We start from the raw sequence: 21,504 nt of genomic DNA on the forward strand, positions 1-21,504 counted from the left end.
AAAAAGGAAGAAAAAACTGGTTAAGGTCTGTCAGCATTTGAAGGCAATTAAGTAGAAAGTAAGTCAAAGTCTTCTGTATGATTTCAGTCGAAAAATAAGAGAACTAAAGGTCAATTTCAGCTTAAGTACACATTTTTAACAATCAGTTGACCAACAACAGTATGTATTTTCTCAAAAAGTCAGAACTACCCGAACATGTTCAAGCAAAAAAGTCGGAGAGCCATCTCAGAGGGGCGCTACCAAAGACACACGTGCCCCAGGAACACTAAGGATTTCTAAAGTCTTCTCTCCAAACACAGGATTCAGTACTCACAGCACTTTTACTCACATTAAGAATAAACTGCAAGATAAGTTTTCCTACTTTGAAACAGAAAAATAAAGTTGCCTCAACGTAAACAGCAGCAACTGGGCCAGAAGCCCAATTTACACAATTTACACAAGGCCTAAGAGTAAATCAAAAGCTTAAATTCTGTAAAGTCATAAAAACAAAAGAAACTATTCCACAGTGATAAATGAACACCTTCAAAGACAATGGTGTGATCAAGATACAGAAATACTCTCAGAATGAAATCCATGTGTTTGAGCATCTGTTTTCCACCTACAAAGAATAACTCTTTCTGATGGATTTAACCAAGAAAAAAAGAGAATACAATTCATTTGAATGAGAAGTGAATGCACAAACACACCTCATTTTCCTAGAGAACCTCCAAAGACATCTGGTGTTAATGTACCAAAAACCACAGAAGATTGTTTTCCTTTTAATAGTACAGCTGCCTCCACAGCTCCTCACTTGATATTTTCAGTTGTTTTGTCTGAAAGAACAGTATTATTTCTGATAATGCTACAAAGGACCAATTTACAAGACTTTTTTTAAAATTAAGATTATTTTTATTTATTTATTTCTTTTTGCAGACAAACATAAGAATTTTTTATTACTTTTTTTTTTTTTTTTAGTTTCTGCTTTATAACAAAGTGAATCAGTCATACATATACATCTGTTCCCATATCCCTTCCCTCTTGTGTCTCCCTTAAGATTATTTTTAAACTCACTTTAGAAGCTTTTGTTTCGGAAAGCGTGTAGCTATTAAAACGCTAATATGGAAAAGATGTGAGGGGGAGATGCTGCAGAGACGTAATACCACCAAAACAAAGGAAATTGATTCCCTAGATCATGTGGAGAAGATGGCTTATAAAGTTAATGAGATATTACTTAAGGCAAAAGAAACAATTTGGCCATTAAGAATGAAGATGAACCAAACATTTTTGTCATCAAATATAATGAAACAAATTAAAAGAACAACAAAAATTAAGGCAAGTATGAAAATCAAGTAAAATACACGGAAAAGTTAAACCACAAATACACAAAGTGTAGTTACGACAGCAAAGTCTTAGTAAGTTAGAAATAAATTGCAGAGAATAAAAAGAAAGGAGTCCAACCATTATGAGTTATACACCAAGGAAAAGCATTATGAGTCAAAGCAGCAAATTTCCCCTTAATGTGCAAGAGACTTGAAGACTACCTAGGCTAGATTTCTAACTGGGCAGGAGAGTAAAGAGGATTAACCCTTGGAACTGGAAAAATCCACTAGTTTGCCTCTTCGATTTCTTAGCTATCTCTGGAGAGCAAAGACATCACAATCCTTAAGCAGAAGCTTTAGCCTGAGGGCTATGTGCCATCCACAAAGGGATGAACATTTCTTTAAAAACAAACAAACACAAAAACCTGCCAGTTTTCCAGGTTTCAAAGCAGGCATAGCACTTGAAACAACAAAAAAGCCATGTTGATATTAGGAAAAATAGTCAGAAAACCCAGGTCGTACTCCTAGCTCCAATACTTGTCTCCAAAGGCTTTCTGTGGAAAAGAAACATTTTATTCCCTGTGTATCAAGTTTATCCCAAAAGTATGAGTCTGTGAGCTCACCCTTGCTGATACGAATAAAAGCAAAATATTTGACAAATTATCAAACTAAAGTATCTCTAATGAAAATTTAGCATCTGATTTGAGACGTGCTAGAAGTGTAAACTAAACATGGAGTTTGAAGATTTAGTACCAAAAAAAAGTCAACGAGTGCATTAACAATCGTTTATTTTTCATTACATGTTGAAATTATGTCATTTTAGACATTAAAGATAAAGTTCACCTTTTTAAAGAGGCCACTAGAAAATTTTAAAGTACATATGAAATTTAGATTCTCAGGAAGTGTTGAATGAATAGAGGAAATTTTGTACAGAAGTACAAAACAGCAACTAAGAGACTAACATTAACTTTTTAATTCATCCACCAGCTATATTCAACTGGAGTGATATTAAAACTTCCCTTACTTGGTAATCATGAGAATTCTGAAATGTGGACCGAGTCAATTTTTTTTAAAGTTGAAAAGTTTACAGCTGAAAAAGTAAACTGACGCACACTATTTCTTTTTTTTTTTTTCCCATTTTTTTTTATTAGTTTCTGCTTTATAACAAAGTGAATCAGTCATACATATACATCTGTTCCCACATCCCCTCCCTCATGCATCTCCCTCCCTCCCACCCTCCCCATCCCTCCCCTCCAGGCAGTCACAAAGCACCGAGCTGATCTCCCTGTGCTCTGCGGCTGCTTCCCACTATCTATCTAGCCTACGTTTGGTAGTGTATATATGTCCATGCCTCTCTTTCGCTTTGTCACAGCTTACCCTTCCCCCTCCCCATATCCTCAAGTCCATTCTCAAGTAGGTCTGTGTCTTTATTCCCGTTTTACCCCTAGGTTCTTCATGACATTTTTTTTTCTTATATTCCATATATATGTGTTAGCATACGGTATTTGTCTTTCTCTTTCTGACTTACTTCACTCTGTATGACAGACTCTAGGTCTATCCACCTCATTACAAATAGCTCAGTTTCGTTTCTTTTTATGGCTGAGTAATATTCCATTGTATATATGTGCCACATCTTCTTTATCCATTCATCCGATGATGGACACTTAGGTTGTTTCCAGCTCCGGGCTATTGTGAATAGAGCTGCAATGAACATTTTGGTACATGTCTCTTTTTGAATTATGGTTTTCTCAGGGTATATGCCTAGTAGTGGGATTGCTGGATCATATGGTAGTTCTATTTTTAGTTCTTTAAGGAACCTCCATACTGTTCTCCATAGTGGCTGTACCAATTCACATTCCCACCAGCAGTGCAAGAGTGTTCCCTTTTCTCCACACCCTCTCCAGCATTTATTGTTTTTAGATTTCTTGATGATGGCCATTCTGACTGGTGTGAGATGATATCTCATTGTAGTTTTGATTTGCATTTCTCTAATGATTAATGATGTTGAGCATTCTTTCATGTGTTTGTTGGCAGTCTGTATATCTTCTTTGGAGAAATGCCTATTTAAGTCTTCTGCCCATTTTTGGATTGGGTTGTTTGTTTTTTTGCTATTGAGCTGCATGAGCTGTTTATATACACTATTTCTTTTGGGCTGAATTGTGTCCCGCATAAATTCCTGAAGTCCTAACCTCCTGCACCTCAGAAAGTGACTGTATTTGGAGATAGGGCCTTTAAAGGGGTAATTAAGGTAAAATGAAGTCATATGAGTGGGACTCATCCAATAGGACTGGTACCCTTATAAGAATAGATTAGAACACAGATGACCCACAGACCAAGGGGCAACATGTGAGGACACAGAGAGAAGGCAGCCATCTGCAATCCAAGGAGAGGCCTCAGGAGAAACCAACCCTGCCAACACCTTAGTCTTGGACTTCCAGTCCGAGAACTGTGAGAAGATAAATTTGTTTAATCCACCCAATCTATGGCACTTTGTTATGGCAGCCCCAGTAAACTAATACACTGTTCCAGACAGTGAAAATTTTTCCAATAACTGATGCCGTTTTGCTTTTCACACTTAACTTACAAACTCAGTGCTTTAGTCCCACTAGCCATACTTCAAATGCTCAACAGCCACAGATATTAGATAGCCCAGATCTAAAGAAGAGAACAAAGCAGAATGTCTAACAAGAACGCTTAATTAGTTGGGATATGTGACCAAGAAGCATCTTGCTACTATATATTGAAGAATTTTTCGTCTATAATTTAAAAAGTAAGGGCAAATGCAAATAACTGAGATCTACCCTTATGTTATTCTTATAAGGATTTGCTAAATAGAGATTAGAGAAGGGAGTTAACAGTTTAGGACTATGTTTGGTACCAATGAATGTCATCACCAAGGGTTCTTGAGAGATCTGTTGCTGCAAAATGCACAGAACTACTGATGCAGGTGGCCAGTACACATTTACATTACAAAGGAGCCAAAACTCTAGATACAGATTACCCAGGGATTCCCAAATTAGCTTCTAGTAAAGTGGGGAACACTAATATCCATCTTCAGGTTTTATACTCCTTTTTACAAACTTAGGCATTTTCCATGGAAATTTTCCATGGAAATCCAGAAATACAAGAGATGGCAGGAATACTATACTAGTATATGAATACTAGTATATGAATGAATCTCAGATATTCCCAGATTCATTTCCACTTAACCATGAGGCATCAAAAAACTATGACCACTATAAATAATTTCGTGCATCTAGAAATAATGAATTCAACAAGCATGGACGAAAAGTACAGAATCCAGGAAAAAATAGTTTTGGTAGCCCTAAGTGAACACATTACTAAATAAATAGCTATCTCCTTTGAGAATTAGAAAAATGAATGGATTTCAAAATGTAATAATCAATATAATAAAGTTGATCTAATACAAAATATTTTACATATGCATAGACTCGACTTAAACTTGCTTTTTATACTTTATACTAGCTTAAATTTGACCAAGGAGTTCACATTTGTATATATTCCTACTTTCCATAAAGGAACTAAGGCTCTAAGAAATTGAGTGTCATGCCCAAGGTCACGTAACTAGTGAAGAGGATGCCTAAAACTCAAACCTGGACTTCTAGTTCCAGAACTTTTCTATAGGTTTTACCCTGTTGAAGCATTAAAACTATGCCCAGCACACAGTGTCATGTAAATGTTAGTTGTTACAAAAATGTGTAATATAATTATGCTGATTTGATCAAGTGTGTGCTCATAATACTTAAAATGGTAATTTGATTCATAATAAACCTCAACAATGGTAATTCAGTTTGGAAGAAATAACTCCCAAGAGCATTATGGTCACAGGAATCCTTTTAAAATTTAAATGTATATAATTTTTTTGCAAAGAAATGGAGAGTGATAGATAAAAGGCTTTCTAGCACAAATTTATGATGAAATTATGTGGGGAAAATAAAACGGAACTTTTCAGTTAGAGATTTTTATATATACTTCTAAGTGAATGATGATTCATACCAATCTGCTGTATTTTTTTATTCCATCAGATCAACTTAAGAGGGATATAAACACTTTATTTAAGATATCAATACGTGGGACTTCCCTGGTGGTGCAGTGGTTAAGAATCCACCTGCCAATGCAGGGGACACGGGTTCGAGCCCTGGTCTGGGAGGATCCCACATGCCGCGGAGCAACTAAGCCCGTGGGCCACAACTACTGAGCCTGCACTCTAGAGCCGGCGAGCCACAACTACTGAAGCCCACGCGCCTAGAGCCCGAGCTCCGCAACAAGAGGAGCCACCACAATGAGAAGCCTGCGCACCGTAACGAAGAGTAACTCCCGTACGCAGCAACGAAGATCCAACGCAGCCAAAAATATAAATAAATAAATAAATAGATGTCAATACCCAATGTTAAGGGGGATTTTAAAATGTGAGGGACAACTGTGCTGGATTTAAAAAGACTGAACCAGCAATATTTATAATAGCTGAGACATGTTAGAAAGCCTAATGTCCACTGACAGATGAATGGATAGAAAAGACGTGGCATATATAAACAACAGAATATTACTCAGCCATAAAAAAATGGAATAATGCCATTTGCAACAACATGGATGGACCTAGAGATTATCATACTAAGTGAAGTTAGGCAAAGACAAATATCATATGATATCACTTATGCAGATAAGTGATAAAAATGATAAGTGATAAAAAATGATACAAAGGAACTTATTTACAAAACAGAAACAGACTCACAGACATAGAAAACAAATTTATGGTTCCCAAAGGGGAAACAGAGGGAAGGGATAAATCAGGGATTTGGGATTAATAGATACACACTACTATACATAAAATAGATAAACACCAAGGACCTATTGTATAGCACAGGGAACTATATTCAATACCTTGTAATAACCTATAATGGAAAAGAATCTGAAAAAGAATAGATATATAGATATAGCTACAGATATATGTATAACTGAATCACTCTGTATGCCTGAAACATTAAAAATCAACTATACTTAAAAAAAAGAAAAAGAAAAGAAAAAGGGCAAGAGACAAACATTTCCCAAAGATGTACAAATAACCAATAAACAACTGACAAGGTCAGCATTCTGCCATAAGGGAAATGCAAATTAAAACCACAGATTCCTCTACGCACTCACCAGAATGGCTAAAATTTTAGAATAACAATTCTAAGGACTGAAAATGAACATTCGAGGTGATAAACGTAGCATGAGCTAAGGCGAAAGTATTGAAGCTCCAATAAATGTTCACATAAGTAAACAGTGGGGAGTTCAGCTTGGCTTGGACACAGAGAGGTGAGTGATAAAAGAAGTATTCTGGAACAGTGGTTAAGAGTCAGATCACGAAGGGTCTTTAAGGTCAGGATAAGGACTTGAACCTGTATATGATTAGCAATGCTGAACCATGACGTGGATGACACAATTTAATTGAGTTTTAAGGTATACAAAAGGCTGCTTCGTATAAAACGTTCCAGGGCTTCCCTGGTGGCGCAGTGGTTGAGAGTCCGCCTGCCGATGTAGGGGACGTGGGTTCATGCCCCGGTCCGGGAAGATCCCACATGCCGCGGAGCGGCTGGGCCCGTGAGCCATGGCCGCTGAGCCTGCGCGTCCGGAGCCTGTGCTCCGCAACGGGAGAGGCCACAACAGTGAGAGGCCCGCATACCACAAAAAAATAAAATAAAATAAAATAAAAATAAAATAAAATGTTCCAAAGGCAGAAGGACACAAACTTCCCAAAGTTTTCTATCTCCTACATTGCAATAAATCTCTCTATCCTCCAGTGTGGTTATACACTCACTGCTCAACCATCCTTCCAAAACCTCCACCTGTGCTCTCCAAACTTAGTTCTTCCTCCCTCGCCACCAGATGAACTGAATTAGTTCATGGCCAGATGCAGCACTGAGCTCTCACTCAAGGAAGACCTAGTGCCTGCAGGGCTCTGGTACTCTCCCCCTACCCAGGCCTCTCACAATTTAAATCCAGTGCTTTTCTGGATGCCCACTTGACACCTGTCCAGCCCATCATTTCTCTGCCTACTCCAGCCTGCCCTCATCACCTTCTCTCCAGTCCCCACGGTTCCTATGTGGGTCCTATCAGACATAATTCAACATCTAACTAGAATCTGTCTTGTTTTGTTCTTGATTCCAACAAGACCGTAAGCTCCTGGATAGAAGGGATCACTTTTGTATCCTCCACAGCACCTAGTATCAAAGGACATACACTAGCTACTTGTCAGGTCCTCTAGACAACAGAAATGCAAACATACCCTTAGATCCAGTAATTCCATTTCTGGAAATTTATCCTACTGATAAACTCACATAAATATGCAAAAATAATATAATCAAAGATATGCATTATAGATTAGAATAAGAAAAACTAGAAATAACCTAAATGTCTATTAAGAAAGCCTAGTTCCTTTGTGTCTATACTGCCCATTAAAAAAAAAAAAAAAGTTGGGATATCTACACATATGGACCATCCTAAAGTAGTAAGTGAAAAAAGCTGCAGGAAAGGGCATAAAACAGGTCATACACACACACACACACACACATTTAGAAAAACACCATTTAGAGATTTAAAATGACAATCTCTGCTATGTAGATCTTTCCCTGCAGTGCTAAGAACAAGACAACGGGCCCAAAATGGAGTCATGTATGCTACATCCCCAAACCCAGACTTAATACTGAACCCAATTATGTACAGCTTCAGCTCTCCCCAAAATGGAATCTTAAACCAGCCCATCAGGAATCACCCTATCAGCACTAGTGAAGTAATCTGCCTGACAGACCCTTACCATCCCCTAAAGGAAAGTGACCTTGCTAGAACCAATCTACCTTTTGCTAGTATAATTTCCTTGTTCCTGCCCGCTTCTGCCTATAGTCTTTCATTTTGTACAGCTCCTCCAAGTTCCTTTCTGTCTGCTACATTGGATACTGCCCAATACATGAATTGTTAAATAATCACTGAATAAGATTTGTCATATTTACTCACTTGCATTGGTGTTTTTTTTAACATACAGAAATACTTCTAGTTTGTTAAAAAAATGAACAAAGAGCACATAGAATCTATAATAATCTTTGTAATAAAAGAATATTGATATGTTTTCACCCACTGCTCCAAAAGAGTAATTTATAAAACAATTTATAATATAAATCCATTTTATTTAAAACAAGAATATACTGGGTTATATGTACAAAAATAAGTATTTATAACATTCCACCTTGGCACTTCCCTGGTGGTCCAGTCATTAAGAATCTGCCTTCCAGTGCAAGGGACGCAGGTCTGATCCCTGGTCGGGTAACTGGGATCCATCCCACATGCCGCGGGGCAACTAAGCCCGCACACTCTACAGCCCCTGTGCCACAACTACTGAGCCCGTGCGCTCTGGAGCCTGCCCGCCACAACTAGAGGGAAGCCCCCCATGCCGCAACGAAAGATCCCGCATGCCGCAACAAAGACCCGATGCAGCCAAATAAATTTTAAAAGTATATTTTTAAAAAATGCCACCTTAATAATGGTTATTTCCAGAAGAGGGATTACAGGAAACTTCCACATTCTAGGTTAGTCGTTTTTTCAATAATAACCATTTACTTTAGTTACAAAAAACAAAGATTAAAAATATATATTTCCCTGAGCTAATGATCATTCCAGAGGTGTGCATTTTGGTCCACCTAGCAATTAGTTAATCTGAAGAGAATCAGTTTGTCAGGATGCCTGCTATACTAAATCTGGGTACACATTACAGGTACATCATGCCTAAAAATTAAATTCACAGAAGTTATCAAGACAAAAACTACCTCTCTGCCATAAAGTATTAAGCATTAAGTATTAAGTTTGATGAAGGGAATCCCTCTAAATGTAAAGTTAACCTCGAATACTTTCCGAATTACTATAAAAGGCCAGGCATTGCAAGGGCCCCTCATCATACACTTTTCTGTTTTTAATCATCTCTCATTTATCTAGAGTCGAACACTTCTAGGGAGCCCGTGCTCCTGGGCCAGTGTTTGAGAAGAGATGGGAATCTGTATAAACTTTTACCCTTAGGAACAGGAAGAAACTAGGAGAACCACTAAATCCCAAAGATCTCCTCAAAGGAGCTCGGGATTCTGCCTGGTGGATCCGTGCTTCATAGAGGCTATCACGGTTCTTGACAGTTCCCCTACATGCCCTGTCCCAGTGAGGAGCTTACACATGTCTGACTTGACGAGTCTAGGCCTCCTTCCTAAGCCTTTGATAAAACACAGAGGGAGCAGAACTGCCCGTGTTTCCTACTATTTCCTACTTTTCTATTCCTCCAGACCTTTTCTATCTCAGCACTGACCCAGAGATCCAACCATGTTAGCCTTACTGCTGAATCTAATAGCTTAACCGCTCGTGAAGCCAAGTGCTTTACAGGTTTTACAACTCATTTATACTCACAGTAACCCTGCGAAAGATTCCTATTTTATAGATGAAGAAACTGAAATACAACCAGCAAAGCTAAGATTTAAACCCAGAGACCCTGTTGCCTCACTCCAACCTTTACTATGCAGCACTATCTATATGACGTATCTCATTAAACCTAGAAAACACTAGAAATCCTCCTTTCTAACTAAACCTAAAGCACTTAGATTTAGTAACGGATCTTAACGTCAACAGGCCACCTGAATCCAATGTTTCCTCTTGGAAATGCTGTTAGTCCCGCTACTGTTGGATAACAGAACTATGAAATTCCATTTGCAAAACGTTTATGTTTGCCAGTGCTTTTCTTAACTTAGGAGAAGCCGTTTAGTTATGATTAAATACCCAACCTCTAAACCAAGTCAATGTAAACATATCTGGGTTCAGATTCTAGTTCCATTACTACCTGTTTCCTTTACCTGTAAAATAAGATATGAAGTATATATAAACAACTTAGCACAGCAAATGACTGGAGAGGAAGGAGTCAGTGTTCCCTACTGTTATTATCCTTTGATTGTTTTACCATAAATACTCCCAGGATGTGGGAAAGCTGACAAGTTCAAATCAAATTCAATATCCCGCCCCCTCCCAAAAATACTCGTCAATTCATGGGTTTCAAGTTTTAAAGAAAACTTTAAGCATTAAAAAGCTATGCATTTGGGGCCTCCCTGGTGGCGCAAGTGGTTGAGAGTCCGCCTGCCGATGCAGGGGATACGGGTTCGTGCCCCGGTCTGGGAGGATCCCATATGCCGCGGAGCGGCTGGGCCTGTGAGCCATGGCCGCTGAGCCTGCGCGTCCGGAGCCTGTGCTCCGCAACGGGGGAGGCCACAACAGTGAGAGGCCCGCATACCGCAAAAAAAAAAAAAAAAAAAAAGCTATGCATTCTATTTAAATTGATGAACTGATAAACTAGAAGTTCTACACAACAGAAACACAAAAACTGGTAAATAAAAAATGTTTTATCATGCAATTAGCACACAAGTCAGTTACTACACACGATAATGAATACAACTAACAATTAGCTTCAAAGAACTCTTCCATCTACTTCCATGTGTATTACAATGACTTTACACTTAAGAAACAATAAAAATTCTTGAGTATTACATATTTAAAGCATTTTTTATTGGGTAACCTCAGGCATTTTCCATGGATTACAAACGGGCACCATGGGCAGGCAATAATAAAGGCAATAAAGACTGATCTTTACCCCTTTGGCGTCTAATGTTGTTAAGAGATTAGTTCAGGCTGTTAAGAGCCTAAGAGCTCACATTACAAGTAGGGCTCAGTCTTCTCCAGGTGAAGGGCATAAAATACATCACCTTTTAGCCCTCACAACAACTCTACACCGCAAGGACTAAAAACTATCCTCATGTTTTTCACATAAGGAAACTGAGGCACAAGAGAGGGTGAGTAATATGCCTAACTGGAGGAAATCTGAGGCAGATTGGAAACCATTCTGGGTCTGGAGTCCAGCCCTCTTAACCTCATCAGGGCTCTGGGGGTAAGCACATCAATGTCACTGTAAAACGTGTTAAGAAATACAGTACCAGTGGGAAGCAGGGGTTCCAACGGGGTAATAGCATGCTCCATAACGGATTACTGGTCTCTGCATTAAAAAACATAAAAACGCCACATTAGAACTTCTAGCTAATTAAACGGCGCGCGAAATCGCCAGTACACTTGGTCTCCGGGGCGGAGCACGGAGCGAGCCGCGCTCCCGGCGTGCGGGCCCGGGCACGGCAGGCAGGGCGCGCGGCGGCGGGGACGCGGGAGACTCGAGCCCCGAGGGGTTCCAGGGCGCGCGGGGCAAAGCATGCGGGCGCCACGCGTGCCTCGGCAAGGCCGCCCCGTCCAGCGTCTCCCCGCGCCGCCGTCACCATCCGGGGACCGAGGGAGCCAAGGGAGCCAGAGCGGCGAGGGGCGGCCACCTCCTCCCCGCCCTGGCCTGCAGCCCGCACGCCGAGAACGAAGGCGGCGCGCCAGGATGCTGTCGCACTTACATAATGGCGGGTGGAGCCACCAGCGAGCGGAGCGCAGACTGCGGGAGCGAGGGCGATCGACCGCTCGGCGCTCGGCTGAGGAACCTCGACGACTCGCGATCCCCGCTCGCAGATTTAAGGGAACGGCGCTGGAGGCGGCCCCGCCTCCTTCCGGGAGCCGGAGGCGCGTGCGAGCCGCTTGCCCCGCCCGAATCGCGTGTCCACGTGGGTGAGGGCGCCCGACTAATTGCTCTCCCGCGCCGCCCTCTCTTCTAAGCTAGTTAGGCCCTGAAGCAATCGCTGGTGTTTCTGCTGAGCGCTCGTCACTGAACTTTGGCACGGAGGCCGCTGTTTGCTCCAAACCAAGCGTTAATTTCCCCGTCACCCTTCGTCAGCTTGGCATCAGAGCCAAGCAAACGTCCCAGGTTATCCAGAGCCCGTTTTCTCGGTCCTCATTCTTTTTGATCTCTCGCTTGCAGCTTGTGTACTTAAGGAGCACGCCTTCGTTAAAGTCTTCACTTGGTTGCAACAATCACAGAAAGTTTTCGTTGGCAGGAACTTTAAGCTGCTTACTTGCAGCTCCGCTCGCTCCAACACTCCCAACTTTAAGAGTTCATTCTGTGGCCACGCAGCCTTTTCCAAGACTGAGCAAACCAGATCTCTAGACTTAGACTCCCTAGGCTTTACCTTTTCCAGGCTAAACTCTTGTTCTTTCGAGGTTCTTATAGGACATGATCTTCAGACTCCACCATCGTGGTTCCCATCCTCTATATTTAATGTTGCTCATAAATTGTGTTTCTGACAGCTGTTGAGAACCGCGCAACTGTCAGCACGTGACAACTCGTGCAAGCCCCTGCGCTATGAGACGTGACCAACTCTATCACGGTTTCTATCAGTATAAGGCGGACCCCTAGGACACACAACCATTAAAATGCCTAGATGAGAAAGTTCTAGCCAACAGCTGATGGCCGGCCCCTGACCTCCCAAAGGGCTTGAAATTGTGAATATGTTTCTTAAGACTCAGAGGCATCTTTCTCAAAGTCCTGAGAGCCATTCCCTGAAGAGGCAATCTTCAGGAAGGGTAGGGCCTCTGTCTCCCAGTCTCTGTGGGAGAATAGACTCCTCACTTCCGCAGCTGCCAGCTAGCAAACGAAGCTGGTCTAGTCGCCTTTATACTGACCGACGCTTTGCAATTTTCACTTCTCTAACTCTATTGAGCTCCCACTCTTGCCCCTCTCTCATCCTCCCTTTAAAACGTTCCAATCGCCTCTCCACAAATAGGAATGGAACTCAGCTCTTTCTCGACTGTCAGTAGTTACTAAACAAAATCTATTTTCAACGCTTCAACTAATACCCGTCTGTGTTTATCTTTGACACTGGACACAAGGTTCCAGGAGTGATGCAACCGTAGAAAAGTACAACATTGCCCATGCTCATTAACTTTTTCAGCTGCCAGATCAAATAGAACTTGCAGGTGTTTTTCACATTCACCACTATTAAGCCAAGGGTACACCTATCTCACAGTCAATTTTAGACCAAACTGCTAGGGACTTTACAGTTATCGTTGTAAAATTAAATATTATGACTTTGCCATCACAGTTACATGGGTGGGCCGTTTCAACTATGTTACTTACTAGCTGTGAGACATTGGAACTCTATCTCAGTTTCCTCAGATATAAAATGGGAACAATGTTGCCTACTTTGGAACGGTTCTGTAAGGATCAAATGGCTTGGTATGGATAAACACTTGGGCAGGTGCCTAGCACGTACAGGTGTGCAACAAACATTTGTCCCTCTCCATCAATATGAGACATATTCCACTTACACCTTATGACATCCTTGTTTATATTTGTAACACACATCCTTGCAAAGCTTTTATGTGTAATCTAGCTCAAGTTTCTCCCAAAGTCATTACCGAAGAACACTGAAATATTAACCACAATAAATGTCAAAATTCACGTTTCAAGATGCCACTAGAGAAACTAAAAGACAACAGACTGGAGGTGGAGGGAGACTGTGCCCATGTAATAGACAAGTGGTTGCTATATCTATATCAGTAAAAAGCAAACAGACCAGTAAAGGGATGACCAAGTATGTTGCAGAGTCCAAGCTCATACTGCTTGGACCAATAAACTGAGAGACAATTTGTTGGGGTAAGGAATAGCTACTTAATTCAGAAAGTCAGCAGACAGAGAAGATGGTGGACCAGTGTCCCAAAGAATCATTTGTCTGGGTTTGGATGCTAGTTTCTTTTACAGGACAAAGGGGGAAGTGAGGAGGTGAAGTAAAAAAAAAAGTGATACATTATTGTAAATATTCCCTGGTTCCAGCCAGACTCTGGAGGGGGATGTGTTAATTTCTTCTTTCCTGCAGCCATTCATAGGTGGGCCTAGTCAGGATGTTTCCTATGAGACAAAAGTATTTTAGCTTAAGGCTCAGACATGGGAGGCAGGATTCTGAGAGAAGGGCCATAATGTGTACTTTAAGCCATAGGCAACATCCCTTTAGTGATTAACTTGTAGCAAAAGCAATAGAATATGAAGGTTAAAGTAAAAGAAACAGATCCAATATGGAGTCAGATTTGTTCTTCTCAATTACAAGGATATATACAGGCAAATTTCAGAAGGTATTCAAATGGCAAACAATGTGAAAAACACAGCATCAATAGCATTCGGAGAGCAAATTTGAACAATGAGATAAATTTACTTGCCAGATTGCAAATAATATTTTAAATAATCAGACAAATTTACACTGATTGAGTAATTATTATGTTCCAGTCACTATGTTGAGGTCTTTGTATTTTATTTAATTACCCTAAAATGTAGGCTCCAAGAGAACTAGGACCAAATTTTAATTGTTCACTTTTCAATCCTCACATTCGGGCACAGTTGCTGGCAAAGAGTAAGCAATCAGTGAGTATTTACTGAATGTTCATAATGAAATTGTTTGCAATAGCAATAACCATTAGCAATAGCCTAGAATGCTTCTTCTCCAGTTCTTCTCACAGCTGACTCATCCATCCAGCCTCAGCACAAAACTGACTTCCTTCCCCTGGTTACTCTTTATTTCATCTAGGCTTGTTTGTTTGTTTTCCTGCAGATATATTATTTAAATGTATTTGGATAAACATACAAAGAGAATTGTTAAAAATGACCTCTGAGGGCTTCCCTGGTGGTGCAGTGGTTGAGAGTCCGCCTGCCGATGCAGGGGACATGGGTTTGTGCCCCGGTCCGGGAGGATCCCACATGCCGCGGAGCGGCTGGGCCCGTGAGCCATGGCCGCTGGGCCTGCGCATCTGGAGCCTGTGCTCCGCGACGGGAGGGGCCCCAACAGTGAGAGGCCCACGTACAGAAAAAAAAAAAAAAAAAAAAATGACCTCTGAGATAAAGGGATGGAGTACATAGGCGGCAGCAGACTTAGGGAAATATCACTTTCTATTTTATATATGTTTGTATTTTATTACTTAATATTTTTGCAATATGCATAGTAAAGAAATTTAAGGTTGTGAAAATGTATATTAAAAGGAAATTAATGGTCATTATTGTTAATCCCTGTCATATTTTGGGCTTCCAGGGAAAGGAACATATATACATACATGGTATAATTTTCAGAGGAGAACTTCCATAGCTTCAACCAAATTTTCAATGGATCCTATGGTTCCCAAAAGTTCCATGGGATAGGGCGGAACCTCTAGTAATAGGTTATGCATTTTTCTCTACGATACATAGATGGCTCTCCCATCTCCCTCCCCAACTGTCTTCCATTCTGCCCCCATTTTCTTGAACTGGTGGAGTTCAAAATATATGTTGTTTTAAATATTTTATAATAAAAAATTTCTGGAGTGAAATAAGTTTTGAAAACACTGAACACTGTTACCAGCCTCCTTTGAGATTTATAGCACATTATACATCTTTAAACATCTCCAAACCCAGAATGTCTCAAAACTATTGGAGCATGGAACACTGTTTGCTTGGTATATCTTTTAAAATCTTGTGGAACAGTGTTCCTCCAAACAACTGTTGGGGGAAAGCTACGAGAGGCTATGAGCACAGGTGCTAACACCCTTCCTTCAACAGCTGTTCTCCCTACTGCTGCCCCTAAGTGGTCTTGGAATTTCTGGTCTTCAATCAGCTTCTATCACCTCATCTACTTCAGCATTTTTTGTTCAGAAAATCAAATCATTCTCTCAACTTCAGAATGTGTGTCTACACTTTAACAGTTCAAACAGTATTAAGCTGCCTTTAGGAGATTTCCACTTAAATATCTCACCATTACATCTGATTCAAGTGGCTAAAACTAAAATCATGTATTTATTCCTCCTCCCAGAGTCTCCATTTCTTTCCTTAGCATCGTTATTCTTCTGCACTCCTTGATAAATAACTTTAATTTGCCTTTTCTTTCATTCCATAAACTCAGTCAGGTGCCAACTTTTGTTCTACTGATCACTTATCCCAGCCTGTTGCGGTCAACATGGATCAAGATTCAATCATCCTTGTCATTTCCACTCAACTATCAATCAAAATTTTCATTATTTTAAAGCCTATCTAAAGGATCATCTTCTCTGAAAAGTCTTCCCTGAGATTCACTCAAGCCTCTCACAATTAATCTTACTTTGCTCTGTAAGCTCATTACATTCTTTTGTGCTTCTTTCATAACCCTTTCTTTTATAGCCCTTTTATAGCCACGTGGTCTGAAAAAGTAGAGTTCATTTTAAATGTATGCCACCTCATGCTCCCAGAAGGCTACTTGTGCTCCTTCACCTATACATTTCAAGCATTAGAAAGAAAGGAGGAAGAGTGAAGGAGATACACCACCTACCTTATAAAAAGGTGTAAAAGACAAAATGCATTTTATTCAGGCTACTGAAACAGGGATCACACCCTAGATCCCCTAAGATCCAAGTGCCTCCACTGTGTGGTTTTGCTTTCGATGTTTGTAGGGAGGTATAGACAAGTCTCAAGTGGGGTGATTTGCAGTTGGGGTCATTTTGCAATCAGGGTCATTCCTCAATCAGCTGAACAGGAAATGTTTATGTGCGTGTTTAGCTATTTTCAAGCAGACAAACATTTCTAATATCAGCTAATCATTCATGAGATAAAGAATGCTGAGCTGGATACACCTGGAACTAATATAATGTCAGTTATATCTCATCTGAGGAAAAAAAAAAAAAAGAGAGGGTGGGGAATTTCTCAGCCAGTACTGTTTTCCCAGAGCAGAGGCTCAGATCAAGTTCCACATTTTAAAGGCTTCCCTAAAGTCTCACACAATGCTTTTGTCTAAAAGTAATTGTCTGGTGGCACTTAATCACGTGGCTCCCTCTCGCTTTAAGAGAGGCTGGGAAGTGTAATCACTTAGATGAGATGCAGTAGGGCCAGATGAGAATGGGTGTTATTACTAAACAGGTAAGGGAAAACAGATGTTCAGAGCGAACTAGCCAACTAGCTTGTCCCTCCCCAGGCTCTGTAATATCTGCTGACTGCTGCCTTTCTCCACCCTAGCATCTTTCTAATCTAGTCCTCACAAGGTAGCCAAAGCTCCCTTTTTAAATTGTAAAATTGATTATGTCCCTGCTTGCTTAAAACTCATCAGCTGTTTTAAGAATAAAACCCAAACCGAAAAGGTCCTGAATAATCTGGACTTTTCCTATCTCCAGCTTTATCTTATCTCATTCTTCTCCTCACATGCTTGTTTCCCTTGTGTTTTTAAACAGAACAAGTCTTTCTACTTTCTTTTTCCCTCTCCTAGAATGTTCTTCCCCGGCCCCGCCAATTTCTTTACATAATTGGCTCATTCCCAGCTCACATGTTACCTCTTCCAAGAAGCCTACCTTGATTTTCCTTTGTAAAATTACCTCCCCTAGTTACTCTCTATCTTATACACTGTTTCTCTGCTTTAGAACACTTAATCTTGTAACTTATGTACTGATCTTTTCCATTATGAGGCAGGGACTTGGCCTGATCTGTTCACTGCCCTATCCTGAGTGTCAAACACCCTGCCTAGTACATAGCAAGCATTCACTGTGTATACATACACTATATATAAAAATTATGTTAAAAACTAGCCCTGTTTTAAGACTTATAAATAATAAGACATACATGTTTTTGATTGAGAAGACACATTATCACTAAAAATAAAATAAAAATAAATAAAATTAAGAATCCCCAAATAAATCTAATAAATTTAGATTTTCAAAGTATCAACAAGATTTTTATGGAATTTTACAAACTGATTTGTAAGTATGCCACGAGAAGAATAACATTTTTGGGGGAAAAAGAAAAGGTCAATAAGAAGAGACTTTCCTACTAGGTATAGAAAAATATATATCACCATAGTAATGTAAAAAAGGTATCACTAGCATAGAAACAGTTTGATAGAACAAAACAGAGTTCAGAAACAAATTCATATGCAGGAATTGAGTTTATGTGTGACATTTTAAATTAGAGGAAAAAATACAGTGGTATATTTAATAAATATTCTGATGCAATTAGCTATTCATGGAAATTATGAAAATCAATCTCTACTTCACACCATATAAAGATAAATGTCTAATGTATTAAAAAGCAAAATAATAAACAACAAGGACCTACTGTCTACCACAGGGAACTGTATTCAATATCTTGTAATAACCTATAATGGGAAAGAATCTGAGAAAGAATATATATTCCTTATATAACATATTATATATGTGTATATATATGTGCGTATATGTATATATACACAATTTATGTAGTTCTGTCTATATTTATTTATTTTTTGTAACTACTGCCACCTGTGCTTTGTTGAAAACCACCTGACCCCCATCCCACTCCCACCTGGTAAATATGAGACTCATTGAGGACATCACTCCAATTCATAATTTTTGGTCACTTTTAGTATTAAAATATGCTTCTTTTAGTATTAGAATATGTTTATTTTAATATGAAAATTAAATATTATGGTAAAAACTAAATACTGAAATAGGCTCAGTTATTAAGATTCAGAGCTTTTCATTATAAAACTGAGGTCTCGGGCTTCCCTGGTGGTGCAGTGGTTGAGAGTCCGCCTGCCGATGCAGGGGACACAGGTTCGTGCCCCGGTCTGGGAAGATCCCACATGCCGCAGAGCGGCTGGGCCCGTGAGCCATGGCCGCTGAGCCTGTGCGTCCGGAGTCTGTGCTCCGCAACGGGAGAGGCCACAACAGTGAGACGCCCGCGTACCGCAAAAACAAAACAAAACAAAAAACATCTCCTATGTGCTTAGGCTGGTACCACACATTGCAGAGACCTGGGCAAGCCTGCAGTCCCTAATTTCAGCTACTTGCAATCTGGAGCCTGTCTGCAGGCAGAGGACCCATTTTTTTTAACATCCCAGCTACTAGTCACTCAAGAGTTTGGTCATTACCTCCTCAACTCTAGGCCACACCAAATTGTCATATACTTTGGTTTGGGTTTCTCAGAAGCAAAATCTAAATCAGGGATTTAAGCGCAAGTAGTTTATTTGGAGGTGCAGAACCCCTTGTAGAGAATGGAGTTATTGGGTTGGCCAAAAAGTTTGTTCAGTTAGTGAATCTGTTGTTCGGTAAAGTTCTTTGTGAAAATGAAAAATGTGTCTTTTATTTGTACTTAAAACCGAACGAACTTTTTGGCCAACCCAAATATTAAAGAAGGCAACAAAGGAAGGGTGCATAAGCCAGGTACCACTATAGGAGACTGGAGCTGAATCCCATGGGAAATACATGTATGTGTGTGTGTGTGTGTGTGTGTGTGTGTGTATTTCAGGATTTTCCTACTTGAGGGATATTTATACATCAACTGTTAAACATCAGTTGTTTGTTGTTAATATATAGGAATACAATTTATTTTTTACATTCGCCTTGTATCCTGTGATCTTTTTAAATTCACTTATTTGTCATTTAACATGTTTTTGTAGATTTAGAATCTACAGATCAAGTTGTCTGCAAATCTATTGATTATATTGTCAGCAATAAAGACAGGTTTATTTCTTCCTTTCTAATCTGTATGCCTTTTATTTATTCATTTTTATTTTTGCCTTATTGCACTGGTTAGGGACTCCAGTATAATTTTGAAAGGAAAAACTGAGATCAGGCCCTTTGGGAACTATGCCTTGTTCCCAAACCTATGCATAGAGTACTCAATCTTTCACCATTAACTATGCGGTTAGCTGTAGGGTTTTTTTGAAATGTGCTTTTATCAGATTGAGAAATTTCCCTCCTATTCCTTAGTTTGCTAAGATTTTCTCTGTAAACGTGTGTAAATTTTGTGAAATGTCTTTTTTTACACCTATTATAAGAAGATTATATGGTTTTCCTACTTAATTTGGTTACTATGGTAATCATACTGATTGATTTTCAAATGTTAAACCAATCTTACTTAACTTCTGGAATTAAATACCACTTTGTCATGATGGATTATCCACTTTATATATTGCTAGGTTTGACTTACATTTTATTAAATACTTTGCATCTATGTTCATGAGGAAATATTAGTATTAGCATGCCTTTCTTGTAAAGGTATTCCTTTCCCAGTATTTGTTTCACTGTAATTCTAGCCTCATAAATTGAGTTGAGAAAGGTTCCTTCCTCTTGCATTTTCTGAAAGTTTATGTAAGAGTGGTTTTATTTCTTCCTTAACTATTTGATATAACTTACTAGTGAGGCCACTTGAGCATGGAGTTTTTTAGAGAGGAATATTTTAAATGGTATATTCAATTACTTTAAGAAATACAGGATTATTCATGTTTTATATTTATTCTTGTACCAGTTTTGGTAATTTCTGTTTTTCTAGAAATATTTCCATTTCATCCATACCATCACATTTATTAATGTAATAATATTAATATTCCTTTATTATCCTCTCAAAATCTGAAGGATCCAAGGTGATGATCTTTGTCTTTTTCTGATATTGGCAACTTAGTTTTCTCTCTTTTCTTACTCATTGCTTAGCTAGAGTTTTATCTATTTTATTAATCTTCTGAAAAGATGTTTTGATTTTATCAATTCACGCCATTATTTTCTTTTTATATTTTATAAATTTGCATTTTTATTTTTCTTCTTTCTTTCCTTCTACTTATTTTGGATTTAATTGCTCTTCCTTTTTAACTCTTTAAATAGGAGGCTTAGGTTAGTGGTTTTATATTCTCCTCCTCAACTATAAGCATTTAAATCCATACATTCCCCTTTAAGCATTCTTTAAGCATTCCCCTTTAAGCATTCTTTAAGCACCCCCAAATTCCCAGATGTTGGGTTTTATTATCATTCAGTTCAAAATATTTTCTAATTTTCTTTGATCCATGTGCTATTTAGAAGTATGATGTTTAATGTCTAAATATTGGGGTATTTTCCAGATATATTTTTGTTATTGATTTTTAGTTTAGTTCTTCTAATGTCTGAGAATATACATTGCAAATTTATACATTTGCTAAGACTTTTTTGGGGATTTAACATGTGACTTATCCTGGAGAATGTTCCATGTGTATTTGAGAAGAATGTGCATTCTGCTGCTGTTAGATGGAATATTCGTTACATGTCTGTTAATCCATTTAGTCTAAATTATAGTTCAAGTCCAATGTTTCCTTAATGATTTTCTGTCTGGATGATCTATCCATTATTGAAAGTGAGGTATTGAAGTCCCCTATTATTATTGTACTGTTGTCTATTTCTCCCTTCAGATCTGTTAGTATTTGCTTAATATATTTAGGTGCTCTGATGTTGGGAGCATATATATTTACAATGTTCCATCTTCTTGATAAATTGTTCCTTTTGTCAT

The 21,504-nt window shown here is 39.1% G+C and overlaps 1 protein-coding gene across 2 annotated transcripts in view; it reads right to left on the minus strand.

Moving 5' to 3' along the window:
- Positions 1–11,858, minus strand: part of TPK1 (thiamin pyrophosphokinase 1) — a 350,278-nt gene extending 338,420 nt beyond the window's left edge. For both annotated transcript variants that reach the window (XM_060108529.1, XM_060108530.1), the window contains exons 1-2: positions 11,762–11,858; positions 11,309–11,367 (exon numbers count right to left, since the gene is read on the minus strand). In XM_060108529.1, the coding sequence (XP_059964512.1) occupies positions 11,309–11,351 (43 nt within the window). In that variant the 5' untranslated portion in view covers positions 11,352–11,367; positions 11,762–11,858. The remainder of the gene's footprint in view (positions 1–11,308; positions 11,368–11,761) is intronic.
- Positions 11,859–21,504: the final 9,646 nt, after the last annotated feature.

The sequence above is a fragment of the Mesoplodon densirostris genome, chromosome 9, assembly GCF_025265405.1.
Source record: "Mesoplodon densirostris isolate mMesDen1 chromosome 9, mMesDen1 primary haplotype, whole genome shotgun sequence".
In the NCBI taxonomy this organism is placed as follows: Eukaryota; Metazoa; Chordata; class Mammalia; order Artiodactyla; family Ziphiidae; genus Mesoplodon; species Mesoplodon densirostris.